Genomic DNA, 14,524 nt, shown 5'->3' with positions numbered 1-14,524 from the left:
TTTCTGAGGCTGTCCTTTAACTTGTGATCTTCCTGCCTCAGCCTCTCAAAGGTTGCTGGGATTAAGGCATGCACCACTATGCCCAGCTTGAGCAGGATTTTAATACCAGCAGTTTTGATGTGCTCAACACACGTATACATAAACAAAGCCCTGATTTTATACCGTTTCATACCAGTGTTTTTGGAATGTGTCTGCAAACTAGGTGTGCCTTATCATACCTTTTAAGGTGGTATTATCATACCTTACAAAATAAACGAGTTCCTTGGTACCCAAGTTTCAATCTGACTTTACTGATTTGGGCATACAGTCAACACTTACATGTAGATTCTTCTGTGAGGTGCTGGGGAGGGCTTTGTGAATAAAAGTGGGACAGAAAGAGGTAAGGATAGTAAAAAAGCGATGGCGATAGACTTACCAACTAACTTAAAACCTCAAGGGAAGCCCTAGGCTGTCGACCGTGGACATTGACAGGCGGTGCCTCTGCGCGCAGTTGATAATACTGGGCAGTAACTGAGTCTCTCCCTTTGATGCAGGTGGTGTTAGCCAAGCACGTGTATGAGCAGGTTTTACAAACGCTGGACAACCTTGTGTACAGCGAAGATCCGAATAAGTTTCCAGCCAGCGCCGCCGCCGCCTCTTGCCCCAGCTCTCCTCTGCCTGCCCTCAGCGCTTGCGGAGAGCCTTCCCTGGAGCGGAAGGAGAACGGGTTGTTCAGCCACTCCAGCCTTTCCAGCACCTCTCAGAAGTCCTGGTCTGTGAAAGAAGCCAAGGCCTTTACTCAGATTCAAGCCAACTTTTGCATATCAGAGCTTCAAGTTCAGCTAAGTGGGGATCTCACTTTGGGGGCCCAGGGTCTGGTGAGCTTAAGGTTTCAGGACTTTGAGGTGGAATTCAGTAAAGACCATCCTCAGACCTTGTCCATTCAGATTGCCCTGCGGTCCCTGCTGATGGAGGACTTACTGGAGAAAAATCCAGACTCCAAGTACAAGAACCTGATGGTGTCCCGAGGTGCTCCCAAGCCATCTAGCTTAGCACAGAAAGAGTACCTTTCCCAGTCTTGCCCTTCAGTGTCCAACGTGGAGTACCCTGATATGCCTCGCTCGCTCCCTTCCCACATGGAGGAAGCGCCTAATGTCTTTCAGTTGTATCAGCGACCCACCTCTGCCTCCCGGAAGAAACAAAAGGAAGTCCAGGACAAGGACTACCCCTTGACCCCACCTCCTTCTCCAACGGTAGACGAGCCCAAGGTTCTTACAGGAAAGAGTAAATTTGATGATTCCTTGGTTCACATCAATATTTTCTTGGTGGATAAGAAACATCCAGAATTCTCTTCCATTTACAATCGAGTTAACCGGAGCATTGATGTTGATTTTAACTGCTTGGATGTTCTGATCACATTGCAAACCTGGGTTGTGATATTAGATTTTTTTGGAATTGGATCCACTGCAGACAACCATGCAATGAAGTTGCCGCCTGAGGACGTTCTGCAAAATGTCAAGTTAGAATCCAGTGCCTTAACAGAATCTGAACTTCAGGATCCGGTCAACACCAAGCTGGATCTCAAGGTATCACTTCCCTTTGACTTCTTGAAGTTCTAAAAATGAATTTGGATATATTTGAATGTGAGCATTTTGCATTTATTCTGGAAAACAGCTCCTGTTGGCAGCAGAGCCACATATAGTCTCTTGGGCGTCTGTGACAAAAGGGTAGACATTAGTGCTCCAGAACAGGCGTGGTGTAAATCCCAGCTGTAGGCTGGGAGACCCTGAGGTTTAAACAGCTCGTCAAGCCCGTGGGCTGTGTCATTCAGTGGAAACGCTTTGCTCTCCTGTCCTGGGTGTCCTCTTCTCTTGTCATCCGCGAGAGTGAGGTGACATGGTATATGTGAGGGCCCTAGAACAGCGACTGGTCCGTAGCAGCAACTGTCAAGGGCAGCTTTTGCCCTCAGCTCCCTGTTCTCTCAGGAATGAAGCATGGACAGTGGACTTTGAATCCCGGCACTTTCACTACAGCCTCATGGCTGCGTGGCTGCTGTGTGGCTGTGCTGTCCCTTAGCCCCTTTCCCTCAGTTTTTCTGTTAATAAACTGGGACTGTTGGGAGGTGCCTGTGTCGTGGGGTCTCTGTGAGCACTCAGCGAGAACACAGCCAAGGCCCTCTGTGGCGTGTGGCACACAGCAACCATTCAGTGAGTCGTGGCTGCTGCTGTCTTTACTGTCATGGTGGTAACTTGTCCTCGGTACTCAGATTTTTTTTTTTTTGGTACCAGGGATTGAACCCACTGAGCCACATCTCTAGCCCTTTTCTGTATTTTATTTAGAGACAGGGTCTTGATAAGTTGCTGAGGGCCTTCCTACATTGCTGAGGCTGGCTTTGAACTTGGTGATCCTCCTGCCTCAGCCTCCTAAGCTTCTTGGCTTGGATTACAGGGTGCACCACTGCACCTAGCTGGTCCTCATATTTTTTTTTTAAATTTATTTTTATTGTAAACAAATGGGGCACATGTTGTTTCTGTTTGTACATGGAGTAACAGCATACCATTTGCATAATCATACATTTACATAGGGTAATGATGTTTGATTCATTCTGTTATTTTTTCCTCCCCCCCCACCCCTCCCACCCCTCTTTTCCCTCTATACAGTCCCTCCTTCCTCCAGTCTTGCTCCCCTCCCACCCCCCATTATGTGTCATCATCCACTTATCAGCGAGATCATTCATCCTTTGGTTTTTTGAGATTGGCTTATCTCACTTAGCATGATATTCTCCAATTTCATCCATTTGCCTGCAAATGCCATAATTTTATTATTCTTTATAGCTGAGTAATATTCCATTGTATATATGTAGCACAGTTTCTTTATCCATTTATCAGTTGAAGGACATCTAGGTTGGTTCCACAGTCTGGCTATTGTGAATTGAGCTGCTATGAACATTGATGTGTATCTCTGTAGTATACTGATTTTAAGTCCTTTGGGTATAGGCCAAGGAGTGGGATAGCTGGGTCAAATGGTGGGTCCATTCTAAGTTTTCTAAGTAATCTCCACACTGCTTTCCACAGTGGCTGCACTAATTTACAGCCCCACCAGCAATCTATGAGTGTACCTTTTTCCCCACATCCTCGCCAACACCTATTGTTGCTTGTGTTCTTGATAATCACCATTCTAATTGGGGTGAGATGGACTCTTAGTGTAGTTTTGATTTGCATTTCTCTTATTACTAAAGATAGTGAACATTTTTTCATGTTTGTTGATTGCTTGTAGATCTTCTCTATGAAGTGTCTGTTCATATCCTTAGCCCATTTGTTGATTGGGTTATTTATATTCTTGGTGTAGAGTTTTTTGAGTTCTTTATATATTCTGGAAATTAGTGCTCTATCTGAAGTATGAGTGGCAAAGATATTCTCCCACTCTGTAGGCTCTCTCTTCGCATTACTGATAGTTTCCTTTGCTGAGAGAAAGCTATTTAGTTTGAATCTGTCCCAGTTATTGATTCTTGCTTTTATTTCTTGTGCTATGGGAGTCCTGTTAAGGACGTCTGATCCTAAGCCAACAAGTTGAAGATTTGGACCTACTTTTTCTTCTATAAGATGCAAGGTCTCTGGTCTGATTTCAAGGTCCTTGATCCATTGTGAGTTGATTTTTGTGCAGGGTGAGAGATAGGGGTTTAGTTTCATTCTGTTGCATATGGATTTCCAGTTTTCCCCAGCACCATTTGTCGAAGAGGCTATCTTTTCTCCATTGCATATTTTTGGCACCTTTGTCTAGTATTAGAAAATTGTATTTATTTGGGTTTGTGTCCGTGTCTATTCTGTACCATTGATCTACCTGTCTATTTTGGTGCCAATACCATGCCGTTTTTGTTACTATTGCTTTGTAGTATAGTTGAAGTTCTGGTATTGCAATACCCCGTTTCATTCTTCCTGCTAAGGATTGCTTTAGCTGTGCTGGGTTTCTTATTCTTCCAGATGAATTTCATGATTGCTTGCTCTATTTCTGTAAGGTACATCTTTGGGATTTTAATTGGCATTGCATTGAATCTGTATAGCACTTTTGATAGTATGGCCATTTTGACACTATTAATTCTGCCTATCCAAGAACATGGGAGATCTTTCCATCTTCTAAGGTCTTCCTCAATTTCTTTCTTCAACATTTTGTAGTTTTCATTGTAGAGATCTTTTACCTCTTTGGTTAGATTGATTCCCAAGTATTTTATTTTTTTTGAGGCTATTACAAACGGAGTTGTTTTCCTCATTTCCCTTTCAGATGTTTCATTGCTTGCGTATAAAAATGCTTTAGATTTATGTGTGTTGATTTTATAGCCTGCTATTTTGCTGAATTCATTGATGAGGTCTAGAAGTTTTCTGGAGTTTTTTGGATCCTCTAAATATAGAATCATGTCATCAGCAAATAGTGACAGCTTAAGTTCCTCTTTTCCTGTTCGTATCCCTTTAATTTCTTTAGTCTGGCTAATTGCTCTGGCTAGAGTTTTGAGGATAATGTTGAATAGAAGTGGTGAAAGAGGACATCCCTGTCTTGTTCCCATTTTTAAATGAAATGGTTTCAGTTTTTCTCCATTAAGAATGATGTTGGCCATGGGCTTAGCATAAATAGCCTTTACAATGTTCAGGTATGTTCCTAGTATCCCTATTTTTTTTAGTGTTTTGAGCACGAAGGGGTGTTGTATTTTGTTGAATGCTTTTTCTGCGTCTACTGAAATAACCATATGATTCTTATCCTTAAATCTATTGACATGATGGATTATGTTTATTGATTTATGGATGTTAAACCATCCTTGCATTCCAGGGATGAACCCCACTTGATTGTCGTGCATGATTTTCTTAATATGTTCTTGGATGCGGTTTGCCAATATTTTGTTAAGGATCTTTGCATCTATATTCATCAAGGATATTGGTCTAAAATTTTCTTTCCTTTATGTGTCTTTCCTGGTTTGGGTATGAGGGTGATATTAGCTTCATAGAATGAGTTTGGTAGGGTTCCCTCCTTTTCTATTTCCTGGAATACTTTGAGAAGTATTGGAATGAGATCTTCTTTGAAGGTCTTGTAGAACTTGGCTGAGAATCTGTCTGGTCCTGGGCTTTTCTTGGTTGGCAGGTTTTTAATGGCTTCTTCTATTTCATTGCTTGATATTGATCCATTTAAATTGTGTATGTCCTCCTGGTTCAGTTTGGGAGGAGCATTTGTCTCTAGAAATTTGTCAATGTCTTCGGTAGCTTCTATTTTGTTGGAATACAGATTTTCAAAGTAGCTTCTCATTATGTTCTGTATCTCAGTGGTGTCTGTCGTGATATTTCCTTTTTCATCACGAATTTTAGTAATTTGAGTTTTCTCTCTCCTTCTCTTTGTTAGTGTGGCTAAGGGTTTGTCTATTTTGTTTACTTTTTCAAAAAACCAACTTTTTGTTTTGTCAATTTTTTGAATTGTTTCTTTTGTTTCAATTTCATTGATTTCAGCTCTGATTTTAATGATTTCCTGTCTTCTACTACTTTTGCTGTTATTCTGTTCTTCTTTTTCTAGGGCTTTGAGCTGTAATGTTAGGTCATTTAGTTGTTGACTTTTCATTCTTTTCTGGAATGCGCTCCATGTAATGAATTTTCCTCTTAGCACCGCTTTCATAGTGTCCCAGAGATTTTGATATGTTGTATTGTTGTTCTCATTGACCTCTAAGAATTTTTTCATCTCCTCTGTGATGTTTTTTGTTATCCATGTTTTATTCAATAGCATATTATTTAGTCTTCAGGTGTTGGAGGAATTTCTATTTTTTATTTTGTCATTGTTTTCTACTCTCAGTCCATTATGATCTGATAGAACACAAGGCAGTATCTCTTTTTTTTGCATTTCCTGAGGGCTGCTTTGTGGTGTAACATATGGTCTATTTTTGAGAAGGTTCCATGTGCTGCTGAGAAGAAAGTGAATTCACTCATTGATGGATGGAATATTCTATATATGTCTATTAAGTCTAGGTTATTGATTGTGTTATTGAGTTCTATGGTTTCTTTGGTTGGTTTTTGTTTGGAAGATCTATCTAGTGGTGACAGTGTTGTGTTAAAGTCACCCAGAATTATCGTGTTGTGGTCTATGGGATTCCTGAAATTGAGAAGGATTTGTTTGATGTACAGAGATGCACCATTGTTTGAGGCATAAATATTTACAATTGTTATGTCTTCCTGATTTATGGTTCCCTTAAGCAGTATGAAATGTCCTTCTTTATCCCTTCTGACTAACTTTGGCTTGAAGTCCACTTTATCTGATATAAGGATGGAAACCCCCACTTTTTTACTGAGTCCATGTGCGTGGTAGGTTTTTTCCCATCCTTTCACCTTTAGTCTGTGAATGTCTTTTTCTATGAGATGAGTCTCTTGCAGGCAGCACATTGTTGGGTCTTTCTTTTTAATCCATTCTTTCAGTCTGTGTCTTTTGGTTGATGAATTTAGGCCATTAACGTTCCAGGTTATTATTGAGATATGATTTGTATTCCCAGTCATTTGGGCTTATTTTTGGTTTGTAAGTTGGCTTGGTTTCCCCTTTGAGTGGTTTTTCTCTAAGGTAGTTCCTCCCTTTGCTGACCTCCATTGTTGTTTTTCATTTCCTCCTCATGGAATATTTTGTTGAGAACATTCTGTAGCGCAGGCTTTCTATTTGTCAATTCTTTTAACTTTTGTTTATCATGGAAGGATTTTATTTCATCTTCAAATCTGAAGGTTAGTTTTGCTGGGTATAGGATTCTTGTTTGGCAACCATGTTCTTTCAGAGCTTGAAATATGTTGTTCCAGGCCCTTCTAGCTTTTAGTGTCTGGGTTGAGAAGTCAGCTGCTATCCGTATGGTTTCCCCCTATATGTAATCTGATGCTTTTCTCTTGCGGCCTTCAAAATCCTATCTTTATTTTGAATGTTAGGCATTTTCATTATAATGTGCCTTGGTGTGGATCTGTTGTGATTCCGTGCATTTGGTGTTCTGTAAGCCTCTTGTTTTGATTTTCCATTTCATTCTTCAGGTTTGGGAAATTTTCTGATATTATTTCATTGAATAGGTTGTTCATTCCTTTGGTTTGTATCTCTGTGCCTTCCTCAATCCCAATAATTCTTAAATTTGGTCTTTTCATGATGTCCCATAGTTCTTGGAGATTCTGTTCATGATTTCTTACCATCTTCTCTGTTTGGGCAACTTTATTTTCAAGATTAAATATGTTGTCTTCGTTGTCTGAGGTTCTGTCTTCCAAGTAGTCTAGTCTTTTGGTGATGCTTTCTATTGAGTTTTTTATTTGGTTTATTGTTTCCTTCATTTCAAGGATTTCTGTTTGGGTTTTTTTTGAGAATCTCTATCTCTTTGTTGAAATAATCTTTTGCTTCCTGCAGTTGCTCTGTCAGCTTATTGGTATTATCATTCATTGCCTGCATTTACTCTCTTATCTCATCCTTTTCTTCGCAAATCATCTTAATCATGTATAATCTGAAGTCCTTTTCTGACATTTCTTGTACCATACTGTCATTGGATTCTATTAATATAGAATCTAGATTTGTTTGGATCATTTTCTTCCCTTGTTTTTTCATGTTGTTCATGTATCTTCCCCTGTAGCAGTGCAGATCTGGGGTATTGCACATTTCTCCCTATAGGCTTATAGTGGCCCTATAAGTTTCCAAAACCTTTTCTTTAAGGGGAGATCAATATTAGCAGTGTCCAGTACAGACACTACAATCCTAGACCAAATAGTTCCTATGAGGACAATAACAAAATTGTTCACAGAACAACAGAAAGAGTTCAAATGTTATCTTCAGTAAAACAAACAAATTTGCAATAAAGACTGCAGTTTCTAATGGAGGACAAGGAGGATGCAGAGGGATATAGAATGTGACTGTTAATGGGATAAGAAAAGAATATACAGAATTTCTAGGTAATAGAAAGGGTGAGAGTGTAATCAAAAGAAATTGGATGTTAGTATGCAAAAAAGGGAGAAAGAGACTCTGAGGGAACAGGTAAACAAAAGGAAAGGAGAGCAAGAAAAGTAAAGAAATAAAAACTTAAAAATTTTCAATAAGGAGAAAAAAGAAAATCTACAGTATAACAGTCATATAATAATGAAACCTCCCAGTGTTCAGTAGCCTGATGCATGAGAGGTACCTGACAATGAGCTTCAAGCCTCCAGCAGGTGTCTCAGGATGGGATTTGCCCCACCTAAAGATCAGAGCTATGGCTTCCAGGATTATTCAAGATGGCCGCTCAGGCTTCGAAATGTGTTGGCAAATGGGAAGCTGCAGCTCAGGGTGTGGACGTGGTCAGCTGGAGGTCCTGGAGGTGGGGTGCAGTTGGTCAGGCATGGGTCCTGGAGGTCTGGTATGTTTGGTGTGGTTGCGGGATCCTAGAGGCTGGGTGCAATCAGTCAGTCTGGGGTCCCGGTGATAGGGCGCAGTCACTTGGTCTGGGGGTCCTGGCAGCAGGGAGCAGTCAGTGGATGTGAGGGCCCCAGAGGTAGGGAGTGATTGGTCGGGTTGAGTGCTCCTGGAGACGGGGCTCAGTCAGTTTGGCCAGGGGTCCTATGGGGCCTGGCTGTTGTCCTAAAATGGCGGCAGCCACGTTTAAACAAACCTGCAGGTACCGTAACTGAACTTCCAGGCAAAAGCAGGCAGCTGGTGCTCCACTGGCGGTCGGCGATCAGTTTGCTGACTGTTGTCGGATGATCGGGAGGTGAACCTCGTGTGTTGGGTGATGGATAGGTGTAAGGCAGGTGACGGACAGGCGAGAGGCAGGCAAATGGCGGATGGTAGGCGCCTGACAGTGAGCAATCTGCACTCAAAAAAGGCGTCAATATGCTGGCAGACTGCAGGTGGTCACAGCAGACAAATAGGGTAAACAGCAGGGGATCGATAAGCAGGAAAAACTGCCTCATCAAAAAACAGATATCCTCTGCTTGAAACTGGAGTTACGGAGCGACAAGGAGCGCAGCCTCCCTCTAGTCCGCCATCTTGGATCTCCCTTCTCAGATATTTTTTTAAAACCATGAACTACATTTGAATTTCACCCTGTCTGCTGGGTGTGATGGAATACTAAGGGGTGGGAAGGAACTGGTTTTGCTCGGCTTGCTCAGTGCTGAGGCCTCTGTGCCTGGGCTTATTCAGCAATGAATGGAAAGGGCAGAGCCTGTGGTCATTCTTCTGCTGGACTTCATGCCCGTGCACTGTCACTTATTCTTGTAGTGTCTGAGATAGTCTGCTGCAGGGACCTTTTGATGGTAAGGTGCAGGGCCAGGTGGGGGACTCTTTCCAGGGGGGTCTGCAGAGATTGATATGGCTGTTTCTGCAAGAAAATAGGATTAGATAAATGTCCCTTGACAATGTGCTTTTTGCAAATAAGAATTTTTGAAAAACATTTTTATCGTGAAAAATGGCAAGTATGTCTCAGAGAAAATAGTATAACAAACCATGATGTCCCCAGTGCTGTAATTCATCACGTTTACTTTGTTCTTTTTCTTCTTCACTGAAGAATTTTAAAGCAAATTCCAAATAGTATATCATTTTACCTCAACATACTTCAGTATTCATTTCTAGGGAAAAAATGGGCATTTTCTTATAAATAAAATACATTGTCATATTAAACTAAATTAACAAAAATGCCTTGGTCTTAGGTTACACCTCCCAGTCTGAACTCAGAGTGCCCTGATTGTTTCAGAAATGCCCTTTTGTTGTGAAGTGGAAGGGCGAGTGGTCTAAGGGGCTTTTTGCCTTTCTTTGGGTCTCTAATTCAGTGGAATGATCTGTCTTTCTGAGCCCCAGTTTTCTCAGCTGCAAATAAGGATAGTTCAGTAATGATACAGGAATTTTTTGAATCAGGATCCAAGAAGGTTCACATGTCACATTTGCGGTCATCGTTTCTTGAATCTTTTTTTTACGTAAGCCAGATATGGTGCCTATAATCCCAGTTCCCGGAAGCTGAGGTGGGAGGCGGGTGTTTGAGGCCAACTTGGCCAACTTAGGAAGACCTGTCTGAAAAGGGAAAACAAAACCAAAACCCAACAATCAACCCCCACCCCCAACACATACCTCTTTTACTTAAGGTAAACCAGCCCCCCAGTGCTTTCTTATGCTCCCCACCCTGACTTGCTGGAGAGTCTGGGTTAGGGCCTCATGGAGGTCCAACATTCTAAATTTGTCTGTTCTTGGTTTTGCTCTTTGACTTTGTTTTTCCCCCCATGTTTAGAAGTGAAAGTTAGTGCTGGAGAGTCAGTTTCACCTCCCTGGGGAGGACACCTTGTGGTGGTGCCTGGTGCTGCTGTTGCACTGGGCAGGAGGCCCAGGGCAGCTGGACATCCCTCTTTGAGAGACACTAAGACTCATGCCCCAGGGGGTTCAGGTGCTGATGGTCAGGTTCCCCCATATAAAGCATTTTTAGACCCAATTTGTGTTCTTTTGATGGTTAAATGACTAGAGTGTTTCTTATTTTATCTTTTTATGATGATCATGCCAACTTGGGATCCGCGTCTCTGTCAAAACGCATGCTGTGGGGGAACTAGAGGGCACCCGATGGTCATTACCCAACTGTAGTAGTGTACTCCATTTTTCTCTGCCGCTCCTATAACTATTTTTCCTTCTTCCCTTCCTCTTCCTTCTTGTCTTTCCCACCCCCCTCCCATTCATTCCTTTAGCAACTGTTTTCTGAGCACCTGCTTTGTGGTAGGCATTGCAGATACACGGCTGACCTCACATGGTCTCTGCCATCTGGAAGCTGGGTGGCAGTTGACGGTTGCATGGGCTCTGTCTGCTCCTCTCCTCCCTTCTCTCCACTCAGTTCCTCCTCTCTAGGGGTGGTCCTCAGAGCACAGAACTTGTTGAGAACCTGCTGTAACAAACCCTAGATATATAAGTCCTTCTAGTGGTTATAATTACAATGTAACATTACAGAACTTGTTACAAAGAATGTAGAGACAGAGGATTTTGCTTATTCTTCTGTCTGTAGTTGTCCCTAGGAAAGGAGTCTTTGTGGTTCCTAGGTGAGTCCTGGTTGGTCAGCAGAGCTTCTGTTAAAAATGCATTCAAAGGTATTAGGCAGGATTCAAAATCATTTTCATTTTGCCCTGACAAATTTCTTAGATGAGACTACTTCATGGATGGATCCATATGAGTTATTACAGAATTGTGTAATATAACAATGAAAATAAAAATGGGAGAAGTTGTTTTATAATGTGCAACATTTCACTAACAGAATAGATGAAGCCAGCTCAGAAGAGATGCCAGAGAACCTGGAATCTCGACTGCCCTTGAGTTCCTTTCTGGTTGGCTTTATCATCAGACCATTGTTTGACTGGGTTAATAAAGCAGAAAGGAAGTTAGCGCCACGAAGAGCTTTACCTTCAGATTTCCCACGCCTTTCTGCATCCTCCTTGATTTTGTTCTGCCTTTTCTCTGAAAAACACCCTTTCTTACCAGTAATATTTGCCTTGCTTTATCTTGTGTGTTCCTAGGTTCACTCACTCTCTCTTGTGTTGAATAAAACCACCAGTGAGCTCGCTAAAGCCAATGTGTCTAAATTAGTAGCACACCTGGAAATGATTGGTAAGTGGGGAGAATCCAGCGTGCAGTCTGGTAAGTGTCTGAATGTCCCAACACAAATCAGATTGTGTGCACGTGCTGAGTGAGGTGTGGACCAGCCACTTGATGGTGGCTCTTGGTCTGGCCATACCTGTTGGTGGCTTTTGCATCAGAGTCATCGAGATTGCTCGTTAAAAATGTGTCTGACACAACCTCTTCTCCCTTCCTTCCCGTCTCCATTCCAAGAACCTGATTCTGTAGGTTGGGAACAGCCCTGGCATCTACCTGTGTTTTTTTTTTTTTTTTTTTTTTTTTTTTTTTTTTTTTTTGGGTGCTGGGGATAGAACCCAGGGCTTTGTGCTTACAAGGCAAGCACTCTACCACTGCGCTATCTCCGCAGCCCCCCTACCTGTGTTTTTAATGATTTTTAGAGTGACTACAAAATTTTCTTGTTGGAATATTTTTGAGGGTATAAAGTGGGTATTATTAATAATTAGACTTAGAAGACAATCTTATAAAAGGGCTGTCCCTGGGAAACCAGGGAGATGTTCATTCTGTCTATAGTCTTAAGTAAGGGAAGCTACCAAGAGGGCCTGTTTTTTTTTTTTTTTTTTTTTTCAAATTTTGTTGGTCTATTTATTTATTTTTAATATGTATATATATTTTTAGTTGTTGATGGACCTTTATTTTATTCATTTATTTATATGTGTTCTGAGAATCGAACCCAGTGCCTCATGCATGCTAGGCAAGTGCTCTACCACTGAGCCACAAACCCAGCCCAATTTTGTTGGTTTATTTTAAAATCACTTTACTTCTTAGAAAGTACAGAGAAATAATAAATCAATTACGAAAATGGCAAACAATATTTTTTGGCTCATGGCAACTCTACAACAGTTCTTTGTATGATTTAATTGCAAACCTCTCCATGTCCTGGCTTAGTAACTGATATAATTGTCATCCTCCCATCTCACTTTTCTAAATGTCCTACTTAGTCCTTCTTAGTCTCAGATCACAGTGCACAGAGGCTGATAGTTCCTTCTAGCATTCAGTAACTTTCCCATGCAGGAGGATATTGCAGCAAAACCAGCATTCTTTGTAATGGGGTTTTGTAGGGTGAAATTCTTACTTGAATATAAATGATGAACTATATCACGTTCTAAATAGTGGGGATTTATAAACTGTGAATTTCTTCTATACAGAATGTGTAATTCAGTACTGAAGATTACAAAGCTCAAATGTTGACACTGTGCTAAAAACAAGAATGTTATTTAGGGAAAGAAAGAACCGAAACTGAGGTTTCACACCTGGTGTAAATTATTTTAGAAAAGTTCCTAGAAGAGGTCTTTCCTTATGATTGGAAGAAGCTTGGGTATCTTGTTAGAGGACATTAAGAATCAAAAATAAATTGTGCCTTTGGTTTAATTGGAAATCGAGCTGGCATACCACGTGTAGCCACTCTAGTTCTTGGAACGGAATTGCATGATGATTGTGATGGAAGCTTTGCTTTACGGCAGCAGCGGCTCAGAACACCCTGCGCAGTGGGAAGGAGGATCATTTCAGGCCACAGTTCAGCTGCTCGGGTGTCAACTTCCCTTCTTTTTTTGCCTGCCCTCCAGGGGCTTCACTCCTGTCATATCTGACCAGCTTCACATCTTGGTCCCCAGTGTCTGCTGACCTTATTAATTTTGTTCTTTTATTAAATTGCCCCCAGACCTGCTGAATACCACTTGAATAGCTTAACACATTTCTGACACTTCCTTCTTTTTTCTTTTATCCACAATGTGATTAATAGACCTTATGATGTGTCACTAATTTCTAACAAGTGGTCTAATCTCAGAATGTGTTTCTGTCAGTATTTGTATATGTTTTGTCTTTTGAATTGTGTATGCATTTACTTCCTCCATGTTCCTGTGGGATGTTGCCGTATTATTTCAGTTCCCTTTGTTTGTCTTTTGACATGGGAACTCTCAAAGATCGCATAACATTTTTTGGGGGTGTACTGGAATATTGAAAATCAGCTTCTCATGCATAGTTTGATTTAAACGTGTGTCTGTCAGTTTTTGTCCCAAACATACTGAAGAAGGGCGGCGTAATGGTATGTGATGACGTGTTCTCATTTTAACACCCCAGAGGGAGACCTGGCCTTGCAGGGAAGCATCGGGAGCCTGTCTCTGAGCGACCTCACCCCGCATGGCGAGCTCTACAGGGAGCGGTTCACCACGAGTGGGGAGGAGGCCCTTATCTTCCAGACTTTCAAGTAAGAGCACCATCCTTTCTCTCTCTGGCTTGTTGTTCACTTGCTGTTTAAAATTCTTGTTGGCTAAACAATGAAGAGAAGGTTAAGAAAATTTTACCTTCTTTGGTAAAAATGGACAGATCTGGTTGTGAGGAGTCCTGATTTCTATCTGTTCTCGTTAAAGCCCGTGTTGCTGGGTCTCCTTGTGAACATGCAGGAATGATTCCGAGTGCCCGCAGGCAGTCACTTCATCGCCGGGCGTCAGTTTTTCTGTGTAAATCACAAGGGCACTGAGTTAGCTCATTTCTGAGCTTCGGTGTAGCTCCAAGAGTTCTGCAATGACTTCAGTCTGAGAATGTTGTTGATAATGAACAATTAGTTATAGCGTGAATTTTTTGTTTATAGACATAGCTTATATTTAATTCTATTTTAGATTTTAAACGGCACCTTTAGGTCTATTTATTAAAGGATGGATTTCTCAGAATACAGTTTCAAATGGCGATTTTCAGCCTTTTTAAGAGGTGTTAGAAAATGAATGTTCAATTCTTCCCCTAAATAGTCTAATTTCATTGGTATAGAGTGCTGGTCAGTCTTCTGTTTTTGTTTGTTTTTCCTTTTTAACATGGTTGTATTGAACCAGGGTTGAGAGTTACAGTTCTAAAAGATACTGTGGTAGAATGCTTACCTAGTACACTCAAGGCCCTGGGCTTGATAACCACCTGTGGGGCGGTGGGGGTGCGTCTGAGGACCTTTTCA

General features: G+C 41.4%; 1 protein-coding gene across 8 annotated transcripts in view; it reads left to right on the top strand.

Annotated features, from left to right (window-relative positions):
- Positions 1-14,524, top strand: part of Vps13d (vacuolar protein sorting 13 homolog D) — a 243,477-nt gene that overhangs the window by 43,773 nt on the left and 185,180 nt on the right. For all 8 annotated transcript variants that reach the window (XM_047517550.1, XM_047517527.1, XM_047517519.1 and 5 more), the window contains 3 exons: positions 534-1,565; positions 11,466-11,556; positions 13,663-13,789. In XM_047517550.1, coding sequence (XP_047373506.1) covers positions 534-1,565; positions 11,466-11,556; positions 13,663-13,789 — 1,250 coding nt within the window. The remainder of the gene's footprint in view (positions 1-533; positions 1,566-11,465; positions 11,557-13,662; positions 13,790-14,524) is intronic.

Source organism: Sciurus carolinensis, chromosome 1 (genome assembly GCF_902686445.1).
Source record: "Sciurus carolinensis chromosome 1, mSciCar1.2, whole genome shotgun sequence".
Taxonomy (NCBI): Eukaryota; Metazoa; Chordata; class Mammalia; order Rodentia; family Sciuridae; genus Sciurus; species Sciurus carolinensis.
The sequence above is the reverse complement of the archived record's forward strand: the minus strand, read 5'-3'. Positions and strand labels throughout refer to the sequence as shown.